This window comes from Sinohyriopsis cumingii, chromosome 16 (genome assembly GCF_028554795.1).
Source record: "Sinohyriopsis cumingii isolate HCF-2022 chromosome 16, ASM2855479v2, whole genome shotgun sequence".
Lineage (NCBI taxonomy): Eukaryota > Metazoa > Mollusca > Bivalvia > Unionida > Unionidae > Sinohyriopsis > Sinohyriopsis cumingii.
The window spans coordinates 69,375,263-69,397,470 of NC_142976.1; the positions used below are offsets into that span (position 1 = coordinate 69,375,263).

At 33.6% G+C, this 22,208-nt stretch overlaps 1 protein-coding gene across 5 annotated transcripts in view; it reads right to left on the bottom strand.

The window, feature by feature from the left end:
- Positions 1 to 206: 206 nt before the first annotated feature.
- LOC149780733 (uncharacterized) overlaps positions 207 to 22,208 on the bottom strand; it is a 97,667-nt gene continuing 75,665 nt past the window's right edge. For 4 of the 5 annotated variants that reach the window (XM_089937786.1, XM_089937783.1, XM_089937787.1 and 1 more), the window contains one exon: positions 207 to 20,213. In XM_089937786.1, coding sequence (XP_089793912.1) covers positions 20,125 to 20,213 — 89 coding nt within the window. In that variant the 3' untranslated portion in view covers positions 207 to 20,124. The remainder of the gene's footprint in view (positions 20,214 to 22,208) is intronic. The other variant, XM_089937785.1, reaches the window with a different exon arrangement.

Sequence of the window (22,208 nt, forward strand, 5' to 3'; positions counted from 1 at the left end):
GAAACAACCCCCATTATCATATATGGCAGAAACAGCTTCAACAGGATACTGTACTGTCCTACACTAAAATAATCTTCAAATTTGTAAACTTCCAGGAACTGCAATAAATTATTTCAATATTCTTGGTCGATCATCCAACCATAAAACTTGAAAAATGCGTCAACAGCCTAAAGCTTGAGAGTAACAGAACAAAACTTACATTGATAAAATACTGTGATGTGTTTTTATTCAGACACTTACAATGCTATATCAACGAAACAGCTGTAGAAACAGTATGGGATATTATATGACAATGAAGCAGAATAAGAAGCAAGTTAGAACATCTTTTTTTAATCTGACTGAAAAGTAATAATTATGAGATTTGTTTAAACTATTAATTATGTACAGGATTATCATTATAAATCTATAATAATTTCTTACTGCTTCCACAACAGTGTGATTAGCTGCAAACTGCAGGAAGCCACTACTTTAAAAACACCATCTTATCAGAGAAAGTTACAATTAGCTGTCTATGTAAATGTTTGTTTGCTTTCTCAAACTGCCATTATTGAACATATGGTGGGTTCATTAGATTTGACTTCCCCTGAATTCCATTCATTATGCAAAATGCACTTGCAGGATGGCAGGATGGATGATCCCTGCCTTCCTCAAGATGTCTCTCATTTAAAGAAATTATAGTTGTTCAAAATATTTAAGCATTTCAATCATGAACCGGACAAGCCATCAGTGCAAATTACTGGCATGCCATTAATTCCCTTCCATGACCTCCATGTACAAAATGGCTCTTATCTGCTCTGCAAAATGTTTTGGAGGATAACCTATTTCTGAGAATGTACCATAAATGCTTACTGTTATAGCAGAGCTGAAACTGGATAATTTTAGATTTATATATGTAGGCATGAAAGACAGTAGTGATTTTGGTTGTCCTAACAAGATAAAAAAGGCAATTTAATTTTATTCTGTTCCTAAATTAAAGCTGCAAATCAACATTTTGTCATAAAAATATACCACACTTATACATGATTCTGACTACCAAAATAATCATGTTTTGCATTGTATACATGGAGTAAAATTTGACATCAAAGAAGTATTGCCACTGATCACAAACTTGCCGATAATCTTTGATATTGATGGCTTAAAAATTCTCATTCAAGGTAATGATGTATAATAACTTTGTTCTTAAACAGGCATCTCTACGACAATATCCAACCCAACCTATTTGGGTTGTTAAACTTGTTGGACTTTACCTATGCAAATTAGCCTAAATGACTCTCTCACTGCAGCATTCAGAGGTCGCTACATGGCATAATCCTAGCTATGCTCAACCAATTAAGAAATCTGTGAAATGGTGGCTGTTTATCTCCAACCACCTTACCTTTTAAATGACTTATAGATAATCTGCTCTGCCCTAAGTTTTACACTGGCTCTAAGCAGTACTTTTTACTGTTTATACAGGCTACATGCTTTGAACATGTATAGTCATGGTCAAAAAATGTGTTCAATCCCTTAAAAGATGACTTTGTCAGGGGGTCTGGGAGTCAGAAATCATGTTTTTCACATGAAGTGTATGAATTCTAGCATGACTATCTCCAAGAAATGAACATCAAACACAAAATTTGACCAAAGTCGGTGAAGCGCAAAATATGGTCCATAATGACCTATTTATGCAACAAGGATGTTGAATGTGACCATTAAGATGCATCCCTTCACCATATTTCATGATTCTAGATAAGACATAATTGTACACAGTGTGAAAAAAAATGCAGTCATAACCTAAATGCAAACAAGCAATATAAGCTGTAAAATGTGAAATGTAGGTCACAATGACCTTTTGTTGTATAGATGCAATACCGACAGAATGCACACAATCATCTAGTCTGATGATTCTAGAATAAACATAGCTTAAGAAATAAACTTGGAAAACAAACTGTAACCAAAATTAGTGTGTGATTTGGATTTTTAAAGTACCTTGAAAAAATCAGTCTATCGCTATGATTTCTGCAGTGTGGCAGTTTACAGTGATGTCCAGCATTTGGGCATCATGCCAGACATGTAGCATCATGTTCCACCTAGTCACATTATTCTAACTCCAGGCCTACCAGTCCTAATAGTAACCTCTTAATGTTGAGTGCAGCTGTTAGTATCATTTTGAAAAATCTTTGGTATGACTCAGCTGGATTTGAACTCGCTACCTCCTGCATCTGAGATGCATGCTCTAACCACCTAGAAATGAAGTGTGAAATATAGTTCAAAGTGACCTACTTTTGTAAGGAAGATATAGTACTAGTAAAAATGCATCACTTCACTAAGAGTCATGATTCAGGTGCAAAAAACGTATGTGGTCTTGAGCTAAACACAAAAACTTCACCTAAGCCAATAAATCTGAAATGTGGTCACATTGCTTTAATTAAGAGTGTAATACAAACAGATGAATACAATCATCTAGTTTCTAATCTAGATCTGTCCAATTAAACCCTGACTGGATTCCAATCTGACTTGTGATATTTATATGAAATACTTCAGTAAATACTTACTTTAAGAAGAAACTTTGTAGAAATAATCTATTAATATGAATCAATCTGATCAAGCTACAAGAAATAATATCCATATACATACATGGATCGTGAGTAAGGCAGTTTTACCAAAGATCTCATTTTAAACAAGATCCCCTCAAAGGAACTATCACTCTACAGTCCAAAAAGTTCAGTTTAATTTATGAGACTAGACTGTAACTTAATTTCATCTGTAAGACTAGGATGTAATTTAATTTCTTTGTAAGACTAGACTAACTTAATTTCATTTGTTAAACTAGGCTGTAACTTAATTTCATTTGTTAAACTAGGCTGTAACTTAATTTCATTTGTAAGACTAAGATGTAATTTAATTTCCTTGTAAGACTAACTTAATTTCATTTGTAAGACTAGGCTGTAACTTAGTTTCATTTGTAAGACTAGGATGTAATTTAATTTCATTTGTAAGACTAAACTGAAACTTAATTTCATTTGTAAGACTAGGCTGTAACTTAATTTCATCTGTAAAACTAGGCTGTAATTTAATTTCCTTGTAAGACTAGACTAACTTAATTTCATTTGTAACATTAGACTAACTTAATTTCATAAGACTAGACTGTAACATAATTTCATTTGTAAGACTAGGCAGTAACTTAATATATAGCACAAAAGAAGTAAGGCCCATTCTGAGCACTTATAAAGCTACCTTTATTCCCATTAGGTCTAGAAATTCAACATCACACAGTCAATACATATGGCAATAGGATATTAAAACAGTTAATGACTGATGTTAGCATTGCATATTGCAATTGCTTTGAGTCATTTACCCTTAATATTCATAAAATACTGTTGTGTCAGCCTTGGTCAACACGACTAATATTTATTAAAATAATGTTGTTGTAACCTTGGTTTTCACAACTAAACATTCATAAAATACTGTTGTGTTAGCCTTGATTATCACAACTAATATTCATAAAAAATAATGCTGTATTAGCCTTGATTATCACAACTATACATTCATAAAATAATGTTGTGTTAGCCTTGGTTATCACAATATTCATGAAATACTGTTGTGTTAACCTTTGTTATCACAACTAACATAAAATACTGTCATGTTAGCCTTGGTTATTAGAACCAATATTCATAAAATATCATTGTGTTAGCTTTGGTTATCACAACTAATATAAAATACTGCCCTGTTAGCCTTGGTTTTTACAATCAATATTCATAAAATACTGTCGTGTTAGCCTTGGTTATCACAACTAATATCAAATACTGTCGTGTTAGCCTTAGTTATCACAACTAATATAAAATACTGTTCTGTTAGCCTTGGTTATCACAACTAAATATTCATAAAATACTGTCATGTTAGCCTTAGTTATCACAACTTATATAAAATACTGTCATATTAGCCTTAGTTACTACAACCAATATTCATAAAATACTGTTGTGTTAGCCTTAGTTATCACAACTAATATAAAATACCAACGTGTTAACCTTGGTTACCACAACAAATATAAATAGTCATATTAGCCTTAGTTACTACAACCATTATTCATAAAATACTGTCGTGTTAGCCTTAGTTATCACAACTAATATAAAATACCAATGTCTAAGATTTGGTAATCACAACAAATATAAATTGCTGTCATGTTAACCTTGATTATTACAACCAATATTCATAAAATACCATTGTGTTAGCCTTTGTTATCACAACTAATGTAAGATACTGTCAATGTAGCCTTGGTTATGACAACCAATATTCATAAAATACTGTTGTGTTAGCCTTGGTTATTACAACCAATATAAAATACTGTTGTGTTAGCCTCGATCATCACAACTAATATGCACAAAATACAGTTGCATTAGTCTTGGATACTGCACTTGTTTGATTGTTGTTTGTTGCTGTGTTTTGGAGGTATAACTCCACATCTTAGTGCAAGATTGGCTATATATGGTGGCCAGTATAACTCGTGCAAAGAACCTGCGAAACCCCGGTAAGAACCACCCACCCATGTAAAGCTTTTGGCAGCTTTCTCACATACCCACATTGGCCCTGCCCAAGACTAAAACCCAGGAGGACAGAGGTGAGATGGCAGTGACTGGTCAAGTCAAGTGCTTTAGACCACACAGCAACCTGGGGCCACCAACAGTTTGGAAACATTTCACCACTAATATTCATAAAAATGCTGTTAGCCTTGGATATAACAACCATTTTAAAGAATTTAACCAGTAATATTCACAAAAATACACACTGTGTTAAAACTTGATATTACAACCATATGGAGGCATTTTCCCAGCAATATTCATAAAAATACAGGATGTGTTAGCCTTGGATACTGTGATTTTTTGTAGGCAATTCATTACAAATATTCACAAAAATGTTGTGTTAGCTTGGGATACTGCAAAAATGTTTGAAGGTATTTTGTCACTGATAATCATAAAAATATATGTTGTGACAGCTTTGGATACTGCAAGTATTTGGAGGCATTTTACCATTGATATTTATCAAATGTAAATCAACTGTAACCTATTGAAGCAGCATATGCCACCATATCGGGGTTTGCTTTCAAGGATTTTTGTGTTTATCAAGCCCACTTTCATGGGAAAGATAAGTAGTAATTTTGATGTCAGTGGAAGTAATGTCAGTAATGGCATCAACAAGTTTTGGTTTGCATTTTTCAACTGCCAATATTTCCTCAAATCCATGCTATACAGCTTCTCTTCATACCTAAAATGAATTTTTATGATGTTAAAACAGTTCATTGTGACAACCCAACTCATCTTTTTGACCTTGTATGAATCTTTATGATGGTAAAACAGTTCGTTGTGACAACCCAACTCATCTTTTTGACCTTGTATGAATCTTTATGATGTTAAAACAGTTCATTGTGACAACCCAACTCATCTTTCTGACCTTGAATGAATCATGATGTTAAAACAGTTCATTTTGTGACAACCCAACTCATCTTTTTGACCTTGTATGAATCTTTATGATGTTAAAACAGTTCATTGTGACAACCGAACTCATTCTTTTGACCTTATGGTCAAAGTCACAGTAAGGGAAAATCTGTGATGAGGTTTTGGTTCAAATTTGTTTCATTTGCATATATTTTCTAAACAACTTGATGGATTCAGATTATACTATATATATATATATATATATATATATATATATATATATATATATATATATATATATATATAGGGTCAAAGTCATTAGGATTCAAAGATGGTTCATTCTGCAACACATCTGTTTGCCAATCTGATATTCAGGTCAAGATCAGTCACAGAAAAGGCTGTCAGTAAATTTGTATTCTCAGTCACTTGTATTTCCTAAACCACTAATGAATTTATTGACAATTTCGATCAACCATTATGAAGCTGAGATAATCTGATCAATCTTATGACCTTGTCATCAAAGTAAAGCTTTAAAGAAATATTTAAAACTGGGGGACTGACATGCAGGTCCGGCAGTTTTGTTGGTAGATCTGTTTCAATATTGCAACAGTGGCATTGGTATTTAGTTTGGACCAAATAACTTCCTTAAGTTTTAAATTTTCTGTAAGAAAAAGAAAAGGAATGAACACCCTCTAATAGCTGATGATTCCAGTTTATAAATATTTTAATAAAGGCAGCTAAACTGGAGGAGGAATTAATATCATTTATAATGACCAAGATGCCTTCTGTGAACTTTTCTTTCAACTTCTGGGGATGGTTTTTGCAATAAGTCATTTACAGATTTTTCTTCTCATGTTCAGAATAGCCATAACAAATACTGAATTGGCATAATTCTGAGTCAATTTACTAAGTTATGCCAGGATGCTTTCTGTGAAATTTGGTTGAATTCTCTGTGGTCTTCGAAAAGAAATTTTAAGTTTTGATTTTATTCATCAGTAATGTAGCTAAATGTGATAGATGATCAGCACCCTTTGTATAAAATCGAAAGACCTTCTTGCCATGATGCTATTTGCCAAATTGGATCAAACATGTTCCCAAGCCATTTAAGGGTTTTTCTATTTTTGGTAACAACAGCCATATCTGATAGTGGATGGGCATTTTGAAAGGTTCACCATTTTAATGTAGGATGATTTCTGTAAAATTGGCTTAAATTCTTAACAAAGGCTATAGAAAAGAATTTTAAGATTAGACTATAGGTAAAACCCATTATCACGCGATTCGTTATAATGTGATTCTGCTTATAATGCAATGGCAGCATGGTTCCCATTTTTTAATTTAAGGAGACCCCTCTTTTCAACATCTTAAATACATGCTCTTGGAAAAGCCAACTATTTGTATCCCTAGCAGATTTTTAATCCCAGCACTGCATTTAATGTTGCCATAACTTCTGAAATTTTCTAAAACATTGCAGTGTTATATTTGTTAATGAGTATATTTTATTTTTGATGAAACATGGCAAACAAAAGATATATGATCAAGAGGTTAGCTAATATTGATGACATAGAAATTTCAATGCACATATTCTGTGGGGAAGTTTTTCTGAAAAATATGTTCACGTGATCCTAGTTATATCGCAATGTTATTCTTTGGATCCTGAGCATCGCACTTTACCTGTATTTGTTTTTAAAAAGAAAAGCAGCCCAATCTGATGATGGATTGGCATCAATGCTTTGAAACTGAAAGGTCTTCATATCAGGATGCAGTTTTTAGGCATCAATGCTATAAAACTGAAAGGTCTTCATGTCCGGATGCAGTTTTTAGGCATCAATGCTAAAAAACTAAAAGGCCGTCATGTCAGAATGATGGATTGGCATCAATGCTATAGAACTGAAAGGCCTTCATGTCAGGATGATGGACTGGCATCAATGCCATAAAACTGAAAAGCCTTCATATCAGAATGACAGATTGGCATCAATGCTATAAAAATGAAAGGTCTTCATGTCAGGATGCAGTTTTTAGGCATCAATGCTATAAAACTGAAAGGCCTTAATGTCAGGATGATGGATTGGCATCAATGCTATAAAACTGAAAGGTCTTCATGTCAGGATGCAGTTTTTAGGCATCAGTGCTATAAAACTGAAAGGTCTTCATGTCAGGATGATAGATTGGCATCAATGCTATAAAACTGAAAGGCGTTCATGTCAGAAGGCAGCTTTTAAGAATGAATCTGTTATTTTATTTTTGCAAAAAGTCACATTTAATGGTTGTTTTTCATCATTCATACAAAATTTAAAGGCATTCATGCACAAATGCTGTCAATTTTGGTTCAATTCAGTGAAAAGTTTTTCTCTCATTTTAGTAGCAGTGGCCATATTTGATGGCATCATTCACATAAAACTGAAAGGCCTTTATGTCAGGATGGTGAATTGGCAGCATTCACATAAGACATGTCAGGATGGTGAACTGGCAGCATTCACATAAGACTGAAAGGACTTCATGTTGAGATCATTTCTGTCCAATCTTGTAAAATGCTGTCAAGCACATTTTGTTGATAAGTCATTTAAAGATTTTTTTTAATTTTTAGAATTGATTTGATTTGGTGTTTTATGACAGCAACCAAAGTAGCTTAATTTGTGCTGAGGAAATTGGAGTAAAGTGCCTTGCCCATGGACACCTCAAGGTAGCTGACATGAGCTGATCCCATGGCAGGATTCAATACTGAACCCACTTTTCATCACAAACCAGGCATGCAAACGAATCAGCCACTGTAGCACCTGCCATATTTGATGGCAGATACTCATTATTTGTACACAACTTGAAAATTTCATGTCAAAATACCTTCTGACATAATATGTGTAATAGTTTACAAGATCAAGCAATTTTGAATTTAACATTTTTTGAAAATAATGATAATATTTGATAGCATATCAGCATTATATGTGAAAACTGGAAAGGTCTTATGTATTGTTTGTACAAACTTGAGAGGTCTTCCCTCCTACGATTGTCTGCCATGTTTGGCATGTACTAGTTTAGTGGTTTCTGTGATGGACTGAGATTAATCTGTGGCAGGTATGGAGTTATTAATGGCAATGGACCAATCCAGATTGTAACAGCAACTAGCAATGAAAGCTGACTACAATCTTCAATAAAAACAAAGAACCTTTCTTCAAAGGAAGTCAGTACCAAATTTAAATAAAAGGAATGGAATCTGATGGATTTTTTTCATATTCTAACACGACTGGAACATGTTTACTGTGCCATGAAAGTTTCCTTTTTGCAGGGAAAAAGTTTATGTTTATGAACGCTACCAATGGCAGCTTAAAACGCAAACTAACTTTTACAGACTTGAGACATACTATAAAGTAGATGAGCTTCATCATCCGTTATGTGATTGTACTATGTTTTCCACTGAATTCAGACCTATATGAAATGTGACAAAACTATTGAATGTTTTAAATCTCTGTGTGCATATTTTCGATGGAATTACTTGTATTGTGGATTCAATGTAATGAAATCTGTGGGTGAGTACATGGTGTTAATCCTCTATTCATGCTATACATTAAACATATATAGATAAACAGTATACATGTATATGTACCAATCCATGGTTCTCTAAATAAAGTAAAATATATATGCCTCCTCTGTTTTCACTATAGGTGTATTTCTCATTTAATATGCATTGATTTAAGATGGTAACTGTACCAATGACGCATGCATTTTACCGCCTGCATTTATTATCTACCCAACCCACCCACACATTTTTTTTGGGTACATACAAAATCTTCTTCAACTAATTGACCTGGCTGGTTATAACAGTTTGGTCTATTGAACGGTCTGGTTCTACGGCTCCCAACTACCATGTTATAGCGAGGTCACACTGTACAGAGCAAAATAATATTGTAAAACCCAGTGTTGTTAAATATCGAAAAGACCAGAGTTCAGGACTTAAAAAAGATTTTTATAAATAAAAAAGTGAGATAGAACATGCTTTTCCATCTCGCATAGTGACTTTACATAAACACAGTGTCTGTCACAACACCATAATTTTCTGATAATATAGAACATATTTGTTGTCTAAATGACAAAAGAACATTATAATACACCATATTATGGTGAAATTAATTATATTATTAAATTCATGCATGTATTAACAGCTAAATTTATTAGATTGACTGTAACACATTCTGACATAGTAGAGTGATCTAAATGAAAAAAAATTTTTTAGTACTAGTGTACTTGAGTAGTGTGGTGGGAGATAGCAGCGGCTTTATAGAGAACTATATAATAATTATAAAGCATTTAAATTCAATAGCAACCATGTAAAAGAATCCATTTAAAATTTCAATAAAAATTTAATTCAGTTTTGGGATTTTAAAGTGCCAAAGTTAACATCAGTTATGTAAAAAATATATAATTGATGGTTTTAGAATACATGGTCGAAATTCTTTTCTACTTAGATGTTCATACTTTGCTGCTCTGACAGCTATCTGCCAGTGCACTGTCTGCACTCATATTTATAGACTCCTATTCACAACACATGACCTTAGTTAGCCAATCAATGTTTGTCCTTCTCAGTGTTAGCCATGGCGGTATCCAAGTCAACTGTTCAAACTGCTTGGAAAAATCCCTCTGAACACAAAATTTAGATAGAATTAAGTTGTCCTCTCAAAGTCCGTGGTGTGCGTTTTTACTTTCAATCTTATTTGTATATTCATATCTATGATTACGTAGAACTGAACAAAATGGACAAGTGAATTTCAATGTGAATCAAGTGAGAGTACAATGTACTGATGATGCAATGAGTCCTAATACGGTTAGAAGTCGACCTTATCAAATGCATACTATTTCGCACATGAAAGTAAAAGAACAAGTTCTACATGACCAAGAACTTACAATAATGAACAGTAACATTAGTTCTAACCTATTGTTCAACAAAAGTCTGACAAGAGAAATGTGATTCTTTGGCTGGGCACATTGATTCCATCACTATCCTGCATCTCTGCTGTTTCGGCAATAAAACTCCACCGGATGGTTGAAGTCACTAATTTATGGACTAACATCATGTTTCTGGCTTTGATATTCCAAAATAATAGAAGGTAAGATAATTCATTTCCTAAACTATTCATGTGAAATTCCAGCATGAAACATGCATGGTCCAACATGAAAATGAATATGGCACAACAACTGCTATTATGCGAACATTTTTCCACATAAGTGTTCATGTCCCATGGCCTGTAGAACTGTTGATGTCCCATGGCCTGTAGAACTGTTGATGTCTTTAAATACTCATGACAACAGTGTGACATTACGAGGACCAGAGCAAGGTTTTATACTCACATTAGTATAAAACACAGAGTACACATTTATAAGCGATGCAGATGGCGATCTAAACAATGGTGGGTGGGTGGCATACGTTCAGGAATGGAAGAAGTAATTCACATGTGGTAGATGTTTCCAGTGATAGATGAAAATGACATGATCAAATATGCCAAAGTCTTGTAGGTCAAACATCATCTCAATGTTTAACATCAAATAATCTTCACACATTAATTGGACAATGTTTGTGCATGTAAAACTCCATTCACAATACCATTAAGGTATTACAACATAGTGAACTGCCTCATGTTTTTCTGACTTGGTTTCATATTTGTTACATTATCATTTATTAGCATTACTATTGGAAAAGGAATGTAGTTCTTAATAGTGCCAAGTATTTTGGTTTGTTGAGTTAGGTATTACAATACCAACTACAGTTGAAATCAGTCAAGGGTCATGTAAACTTACTGTTAAATGGACACTAATGACCATTACAAATAATTATAAAAATGATGTGTCATGGCTTTTGGTCTATAATGTTAGACAGTAAATGATAGAAATTATGTAATGTGTTAAGTAAACATTATTTGAATTAATGTACTAGCAATCTGGGCAGGTGAAATTAATGAAGACGTATATGAACTAACTGCAACTTACCGCAAAGCGAGTGCTAGTGAACACTATAAATGTCTATAGAAATTATTTGCATGACCTTTCTGAACTGTAATATTATCCTGTCAGTGACTGCAAATATACACTAAATCAAGTACACATTACTGAATGAATGTAACAGTGGCAAAGGGCAGATATAACAAAATGGTGTCAACATGATTTCTCTATGATGAAGTTCTTTTAATGATGTTAGACAGAAAAGAACAAGAAATAGAAATAGATGGAGTATATTTCCATTACATGAGAAATTCTCCCAATTCCCTCAGTAGTTTGGAAAATACCAATTGATACAAGCCTTTTGCATGGTCTTTAAAAAGCCTGCTTCCTAGCATGAGCTTAAGTAGTAACTAAAGTATAAATGGGATCTGGTAACAATCCCTATATCCTTGGCAAGATCACTTGGCTCACTCCCACCTATGCTGACAGACATTCTTTAGCCTTTTCATAGCTAAATGTTAACATGGGAGGGGTGGATTTGAGTGGTGGTAGTCACACTCCTTATGACTGGGTAACAAATCTGAAGAAGAAATTGTTTCAAGCTTTTTTTCTGCTTCTAGTAATACAGCCATATTTGATGGCAGCAGCATCATTTGTTTTAATGTTACATGGCTTTGTCACGTCAAAAGCTTTGTCAAATTTGATCAAATTCTGTGGTTATGAAAAGTTTAAGTTAGTTGTTTCTATCATTAGTTGTTGTTGTTGTAGGGTTTAACACCATTTTTCAGCACACAATAGGCTATACATGGCGGCCAGTATTAATGGTGGAGGAAGAACCTGGGAAAACCCCGGAAAGAACCACCTACCCACGAGAAGCTACTGGCAAGCTTTCTCCCATACCCACATTAACTGAATCCGAGACTCGAATCCATGCAGACAGAGGTGAGATGGCAGTGATCCATAACAGACAGCGCTTTAGACCACTCGGGGCCCCTTTATCATTAGTAATGGCAGCTATAATTGACGGTAGATTGGCATCATTTGTACAAATTTGTATGGTCATTATGCCAGGATACATTGTCAAACTTGATAAAATTCTGTTGAGTTTGGTTTGGTTTTGGGTTATTTAGTGCTGAGGCAATTAGAATAAGGTACCTTGCTCAAGGACACACGATGACAGCTGACTCAGCTGGATCTGATGGTAGGATTCAAACTCCACACCTATTGTGTAACGAGTCTAAATTGGTTTAGTGGTTTTTGAGAAGCTGAAAATAGCAATTGCTGATACGTACATAATCGACATGGTACAATGGACACTGGGCCATGCTATGACCTCAATTGTGAGTTAAAATTTATATTGCTGACATCCAGTATTGATCATGATGGAAAAAAAAACTGGTGTTCATTGACAACGTTATGCTTCACTGGAAACATGTTCAGCAACAATAAAGATTTAAAACATTACAGTAACAATTTAATGTACATATTCATATATTACAATTTTACAATGCCGACTACACTAACCTAGTATCACAGAAAATATGCTCTTTCTTTATATTTTGCAACAATAAAATACCCCCAGAGATGAACATTCGTTCAACATGCGCTTTAATACTAGTCAACCTTAAAGAAATCTTTGAATAGTAGCTTTTTTCTAATCAACTTTGTATACTTCTTCCAAAATCAGAAGTGAAAATACTTAAACTTCCTGAAAAGGAGGTGTTGCTAGATTTTCATGACTGAATTAATCCTTCACACTGACTGTAGATACCGAGTACATGATTTACTGTTGACGGACAAGGGATACCAATCATTTTGTCATTTCAATGCTACAGATGCATATGCAACACACTGACAAACACGATTTGGATTTCTTTTCCTGCTTTACTCAAAAAGCTTTGTACCAATCACAGATTTTTAAAAAATATGCTTCACCTTTTCTAAAAAGAAATTCCTTATTTTCAATAAAAATATTCTTTTGGCTTACTTAATTACATGCCAAATATTATATGCCCATAATTCTGATATCCTTTACAAATGCATGAAAGAATTTTATATACAAGATTCAGATGCATTAATTCCTGACTTTACAATGAAAATAAAATCCAGGAGAGTAAACAGTGCCACAAAATACCATACAAAGAATCTTAAACAATAAAGTGTCTTTCTTTTTACAAAAGAAAGGCTCATCGCTAATGTGACCCGAAGAATTTCAATCCAAGAGGAAAGTCACATTTGGACAAATCACACTTGGACAGAAATGTATGAAATGACACAATCAACCAATTTTTAAATGGACCTCTTGTGTTATTTAACATTTGAAACACCCCACCCCTGAACAAAGGAATTTAATTATTTAGAAATCTATTAAAAAAGAACCAGCCTACTGGCCTTGACACAGACTTGACAATTACTAGACAAGGTGAAATTAAACAAGTTACTCTAGCATGAAAAAAAAATGACCACTTCACAACAGTTCTATAATTAAATAGAAACCTAAACAAACAAAAAAAAAACAGAAAAAAATATTTCCAGACTCCTGGTGATTTTGAATTGCTTCATTTATGCATTTATTTTTGTCAAACAAGGAGAGACAACTGAAAATTAAAAAAACAATGATTATGTGTACATAAAATGAACCTATTTCACAAGCTGCCATCTGACTAAAAACTCGGATCAACACATGAAACATACCCTTGAACACAACACAAACATACTGACACAAAATATCACAAATTCGCATGTATAATTCAATTATTAAGAAGGTTTCAAATTCTACTCCACATATTAAGAAACGCTGAAAAGAAAGGTGTTTGTGAAATGTTCCCGAATTTGATATAAAATGACTTGTATGATGTTGATGCATGATCAAATTTTTATTTGTTGTACAAAATCATTTGCATCAAAATGTAGTGGTACATCACTCGTGGAAAATTCAGAAACTGATGAAAATCAAATTTGTATTTGTCGTACAAAATCATTTGCATCAAAATGTAGTGGTACATCACTCATGGAAAATTCAGAAACTGATGAAAATCAAATCTGTACTTGTTGTACAACATCATTTTAATGAGAATGTAGTGGTACATCACTCATGGTAAATACAGAAACTGATGAAAATCAAATTTGTATCTCATCAATCCATATAAATAAGAATCTGCACAAGGATTTCCTGATCAAAAAGAGAAAGGTCCTTGCAAAGATACCAAATTATCAAGTATCATCAGAACAAAGTCCTTGGAAGTAATGACTACCAAATTATCAAGTATCATCATGGGAAAGTTCTTGTAATGACAACTAACAAGTATCATCATGGGAAAGTCCTTGTAATGACAACTAAATTATCAAGTATCATCAGAAGTCCTTGTAATGACAACTAAATTATCAAGTATCATTGGAAGTCCTTGTAATGACAACTAAATTATCAAGTATCATCGGAAGTCCTTGTAATGTCAACTAAATTATCAAGTATCATCGGAAGTAATTGTAATGACAACTAAATTATCAAGTATCATTGGAAGTACTTGTAATGACAACTAAATTATCAAGTATCATTGGAAGTACTTGTAATGACAACTAAATTATCAAGTATCATCGGAAGTAATTGTAATGACAACTAAATTATCAAGTATCATTGGAAGCCCTTGTAATGAGAACTAAATTATCAAGTATCATCAGAAGTCCTTGTAATGACAAATAAATTATCAAGTATTCTCATAGGAAAGTCCTTGTAATGGCAACTAAATTATCAAGAATCATCAAGGGAAAGTCCTTGTAATGACAACTAAATTATCAAGTATAAAGGCTAGGTTCATGAACTTTGAAACTTGGTACAGTAATTGATATGTCAATAGCAGATTTCAACAGTACTTCAGGATTTGATGGACACAACCTTCTTTACAGTTAAAATAGTATACTTACATCAAAAAAAAAGAGAAAGATGGCAATACAATAAACCTTCCCTTCCTAAAATTAAACCACATTAAAACTGATTTAGAGACCACAATTTGTACATTTCATAAAATTGATAAATCTGCAATGTAATACAGATGTCAGAATAACATGAAAATTCAAATGCTGAGAGTAAACACCCATGTGTAAATAAAATACCTTCAATTCACTGGTCTTGGTTTTTTTCCTTGAATGCAAAAAACTTTTTCAAAAATTGCTGATGATGTGATTTTCAAACAAGCATACCTTTCCACAGAACACTGTTCCCCCTCTGTCACAGTTACAGATATGCAAAACAATTTTGATACTGAGCTTACCACTGTCAGGGTTACAATTTTATTTTTCTGACAAAGGCAGGAGATAAATTAGGGGCTTTAATTATGAGTCTGGATCTGTGACAAGGGGAAAGTACCCCAAGTAAAGTCAGTATCAATATAAATCTGCACACTAAAAAATGAAATATCTGTATTTTTTGTGACTGGTATATTCATAAAACAGCTGACAAAAACAGCCATCAGCCTAATGGTTGACACCCACTGACTGACTGCATTACAAATGAAAATATTTTTTTGTGCAATTTCACACCCAGTGACCATGACTGTTGGTCTATCTACTGTAGTCTCAATAGGGAGCTGCCCTATGCAACTATGAAGCTGATAAAAACTGTATGCATAAAACTTGAGGAAAGAAGATTTATCACGTGGAACCCAAATAATTTTAGCCCCCGAGATTATACCTCTGACCTCTGGGTTCTGGAAACAATAGTGAGGTGCCTCTGCCCAAGTGCAGACTACCCATGAAGCTGTTTGAAAATTGGATCAAGGTAACCAGTTTAGCAGAAATCCATAAAATCACGACACCTGCTCCGGTGGCTTTGACCTTTCACCTTTTAGCCTCAGAATCAATAGGCAGATGCCACAGCCCAAGAGCTGTCTATCCAATATGTCTGATGAAAATTAGGCCAGGGCAACTTGACTAATCATGCAGAAAAGAAAAACACATTTCAGTTCCAGTGTTCTTGACCTGCACATAGCAACCCCAAATCATTTGGCTTTTCTATCACTACCCATGTGTAAGTCACATATGAAGTTTTATTAAAAAAATGGCCAATGCAAATAAAAGTGATGTTGTGGAAACCACACTGTCTCCACACAGACAGCCATCACTACTATTATTAATGGATATTATTATCTGCCTGCACCTTTGATTGGTTGGGGATAAAATAAGTATCTCAGTAATATGACAGGCTTTTACAAATTGACAACTTGACTAATAGTCTCATACATTTTGTTGTCATAAGAAAAGAAATAAAAAAATCTGTGCCACATTTCACTTCAAACACATGGTCACTGGGGCAGGAAATACGTCACCAAAAGACAAAGTAAAAATCTACTGGTCAGTGAGTAACATAATGACTTTAACTGGTTGGCTGGTATTTAATGTCAATTTGAGCACTTTTTATTGGGTACATTATGGTGAGGAAACAGGGAGCCAGGTGTTTTTCTCAGACAATGCAGAAACTGCCAACCTAAACTGATATCAGACCCACAAACCTTGTAATGCAAGTCCAATTATCTGAGATATCACGGCTCAGTAAGGAACTTATTGAAAAGAACCATTTAACTCTCTTCTCTACATCTGTCTCTAATGCAACAAACAAATTAAAAAAATGTGTACTTTTTTCGCAGACATTTTAAAGACAGAGACCTTGTTAAAAAAAGTAACGGTCATCTTTTTCTTCAGGCTAAATTTAGCAGTCAAGTAAAATCACTCCTAATTGAGATCTGACTGGCATCTGAAACAACCAGACCCAGTGATTGACAGGTGAATCTTAACATTTGACAGATCACTAGATACTATAACTGGCTATAAAAGTGGTTGTAATTCCCTTTCTTTGAAATGGTTAGGTAACGTTTTCCACATACAGGACCAGTCACAATCTATGAATAACATCTTCCACATAAAGGACCAGTCACTGGCCTTGAGTAACATAGGCTATGTACCCCTTTCTAGTGACTGAACAGTTTTGAAACTCACTTTTTAAATGATTTCTTTCATCATATCAAAACATGTTATGTAGATTAATAAACTTACACAACACAAATTCTTATTTTCAAATCGTTCATACTAATACATGGTTTATAAGTCTCCATTAGTTGTTTTTTTTTACAGACATTTAAAGTTTTCAGGAATTTTCAAAAATGATGTTGTTTTGGTTGGGTTATTTGTGTGTTTTCTACATATACATAAACTGAACTTTTTCCAAATGTTTGTTTGCATAAAAAGGTACATAAACAGAAGAAAATACATAATTAGAATGTAACTAAAGCAAATGCTACTCTGTCTGGTAAATACTGGTGTTGTTGGTCATTTGATTAACCCAGTCTTATCCCATTTTATTCTGTTATTATTTTGGAATAATGCAGAAAGAACAAAGTTCTGGTTTTAAAAGTGTTGTTGTTGTTGTTGTTGTAGAGTTTAACACCATTTTTCAGCACGCGATAGGCTACATATGGCGACTAGTATTAATGGTGGAGGAAGAACCCGGGAAATCCCCAGAGAGAACCACCGACCCTCGAGAAGCTACTGGCAAGCTTTCTCACATACCCACATTGGCTGAATCCGAGACTCAAACCTACGCAGACAGAGGTGAGATGGCAGTGATCCGTAATGGAGAGCGCTTTAGACCACTCGGGGCCCCAATTTTAAAAGTGAAATAATTTCTCTAGTTTTAATAACTTGTGTTCTCTTTGTTTAATTTATTCATAGTGTTTGGTGAAAAATCATACCTTTTCATGAATAAAACCCAGTGTTTCAAAAGAGTTTTTTAGACAAGCAATTAAATTCAAGGCTTCATCAAGGTTGAACAAAACCCAAGTAATAGCATGTGAGGTTAAGAAAAAATGTTCATATACATTGATAGTTGTCTTGACAGCAGTTTTCCTCCTGTAAAGAACGAACACAAGACTACAAATGTTACAAACATTTTCTTGCAATGATTATTCAAAGTAAATAAATTCCAAATCCAAATCATGGACATCAAATTTGTGACTAATTAATACTAAAAATTTGACTGAATCTGAGATTTGCGCTTAAACAAAAGAATGTATTGGTCTTAATCAAAATGAACTCTTTCATTAACTTCTCTAACATTCTATTTGGGTTGCTGAGATAGTTACATTTTAATCACAGTCGACTTTAGCTTGGTGGACTCGAACATTAAAATATATCTAATACAGTGCAAAAATTCATACATGTACCATCAGGAAACATAATTAAACTGGAAAATCTGATAAATGCTTTTTTATATTGTAAGAAAAAGCTTTCGTTTCATAAAAAAGGCAAAACAAATATAGTCACTGTTGCAAAGATTTGCAAAAACAATTACAGGTTGTTATGGGTATATTTTGTAAATTGATATAGGAATATAGCCATTGCCTGCATGTCAAGCCTGCCTCTAAGCTTCTATCATGGCATTCAGTTAGCTTGGTAAAGAACTTAGATTGCAACATTCATATGGCTCAATAAAGAACTATCATAGCATTCATTTAGTTAGATAAAGAACCTCAATCATAGCATTCATTTAGATAAAGAACTTCTATCATAGCATTCATTTAGTTAGATAAAGAACTTCTATCATAGCATTCATTTAGAAAAAGAACTTCTATCATAGCATTCATTTAGCTAGATAAAGAGCTTCAATCATAGCATTCATTTAGATAAAGAACTTCAATCATAGCATTCATTTAGATAAAGAACTTCTATCATAGCATTCATTTAGATAAAGAACTTCTATCATAGCATTCATATAGCTAGATAAAGAGCTTCAATCATAGCATTCATTTAGATAAAGAACTTCAATCATAGCATTCATTTAGATAAAGAACTTCTATCATAGCATTCATTTAGATAAAGAACTTCTATCATAGCATTCATATAGCTAGATAAAGAGCTTCTATCATAGCATTCACTTAGCTAGATCAAGAGCTTCTATCGTAGCATTCATTTAGCTAGATAAAGAACTTTTATCAAAGCATTCATTTAGCTAGATAAAGAACTTCTATCATAGCAATCATTTAGCTAGATAAAGAGCTTCTATCAAAGCATTCCTTTAGCTAGATAAAGAATTTATTATCAAAGCATTCATTTAGCTAGATAAAGAGCTTTTATCAAAGCATTCATTTAGCTAGATAAAGAGCTTTTATCAAAGCATTCATTTAGCTAGATAAAGAACTTTCATCAAAGCATTCATTTAGCTAGATAAAGAACTTCTGTCAAAGCATTCATTTAGCTAGATAAAGAGCTTTTATCATAGCATCCATTTAGCTAGCTACAAGGTGCATGATGATGCTTACTTTAAATCTGACAATGGGATAACACAGTATTCAGGTAAAAGGAAAGTATATGAAACATGAACACTGAAGATTAATCTGGGATGTGATATGGAAATACAGATCGCTGGATATAATACACAGATGCCCAAGTGAACACTATGTAAAGCTTCTACCAAAATGTCATAAACATGAAATAATTTACAAAGTTTACTTTCATGAAAACATTGTTACTTTCTTAATCTTAAAATCACATAAGAAGAGGTCTCCTTTAACAAGTAAATCACTGTAAGGGATGAATACTGTAAACATATACACATGCATGGAAGTCTGACATGATCCATTTCTGATTGCATCCATCCTGATTATATCTCATCATAAAGCTTCGAACACCACAAACTGCCTTTTTTTTATATCTATCCTGTCTTTCCACACTGAATTTCTCCTCATGGTTCACAATGAATTTCTCCTTGTGGTTCACGCTGCAATACTTCATCTGCACTGCATTACTGTCTCTGTTGTTGTTGCTGCTGCTGCTGTGGTTGCTGAGGTTGAGTCAAGTTCCCCAGTATTGTTCTCAGAAGACTCTCCACTGCTGATCATAGAAAAATACGTTAGAATTTTAGTGGATAAAATAAGCTGAAAATGAGAGATTTATAACGAGCGTCTAATTATACCAACACTTGGATGTCCGAGAAGCACCATTTTTATTTACGATCCACTAGACGTTGGGGTGAATGTGCATGTAAAGTTTCATGACAATCCTTGAAGTAGTTCAAGCGGAGTAGCAATAACAAATCTGTGATAATGCACTCGAGGACCACAGAACGGTACAGGAACTTTTCTTGTCAATGACCAGCACAGCTGACCAATGTCCCAAGCAGTTATTGATAAAAAATCCATTAAATGTTTATTTCCATTTAGGAACAAGGGCAATATTTGAGAGCAGATGGGTATCATTTGAAGAAAGATTTGAAAAAGTCAGGTTATTTTCTATCCAATTTGGTAAATTCTATTCATGAGTTCTTGAGAAGGAGCTATTTTAATTCTTTTTCAATAATGGTGACCATATTTAGCATACTGATATTTTGAAAATAAACTGTGAAGATCTCCATGACAGGATACTTTCTATCAAATTTAGTTAAATTCTGTTTAATAGTTTTTGCAAAGATGCAAATAGGAATTCTAAAGGGATGACAAACATCACCTAGAGCTTCCAAAGAGAAGACTGCATGTCTGTGTTAAATGGTTTAATACTCATTTATATAAATATTTAGAATAACTGTCAATAACTTGTTTTTCCAAATGAAGTTGTTTGCTTTCCTTTTTAAATTACCTTCATTGTCAAGATAAGCAATCTTTGAAAGATATTAAAAACATTACTCCAAGCCAAGAGGTTCCAAGAAACATCATGTGTATTATGTCACTGATTTTTACATGTAAATGTGGATGTATTCAAGTGTTATCTCATTTTTGACAAATTTACACTGAAACTGAATAAACAGAAGAAACTAAAACAGAAATTTCACTTGATAAAACCTATTTAATTGGTAATTATTTCTCAAAGTGTAACACCAGTAGGCACTACTGACATTTTCGTGAATTGAAATATCATTGAATAATTGTTATTTACATTGTTCTGAGAATTTCTTTTGTTTAGAAAACATATCTAAATATACAACTTATTAAAAACTGTGAATTTCACAATGCTGAATAAGATTTCAGGGCGTTACCCACCACTTTCAACAATTAAATGAACCATACATCAAATTTTCATTTACTAGTTTTAAATGCAATTTTTCTTCAGATTCAACAAAAATGGGCCAATTATTTTGATAATGTGTTTGAAAAAACTGGGATTCATCCCTGACCCTGCATTATAAGCAGGTTTGTGTACATTCTGGGCATCAGAAATCAAGGGAGAGGTTTATCTGGTAAGAACTGGTGCTATTTAACATTTTAACATGATGTTTAACCATGTTTCTACTTCAGAAAGACTTGATGGTGCAATGGCATATTTTGTGTTTGTGTGTGCAATTTGGATTTTTGACGTAGCTTTAATAATTTTTCAATCATATCGCAAAGACGTCTGCAGTGTGGCAGTTTATAGCGATGTCTAGCACTGGGACCTTATGCCGCAGACATGAATCATGATGTCCCACCCAGTCACATTATCCTGACACCAACCCAACCAGTTCTAACACTAACCTCTTAATGCTGAGAACCTAGCAAGGCAGCTCTTAGTACCATTTTTATAAGTTTTTGACTGGAGTTTTTGAACATGTAGGTTCGAGATTTGTGTAGTCATGTGACTCGGAATGCAAACGATGAGTTCCAAATCAAATTTGATCAACGCTGTAGTTACATCTTGTCTGTCAGCAGATTAAAGATATAACAAATGCTACATTCACTATTTCTGAGAAAATAAATAATATTCCTATCGATTTCATGCAGGTATATATCGATGAAAGGTCGTTATAGTTTGCTAGGCCACCTAGTAAGCAGCTACCCTATGCCAACAACAAATGGTGTCAGCGAATTCCAACTTTTCGATAGGCAAAGGATTCTGACCCTACACCCCAACATAAAT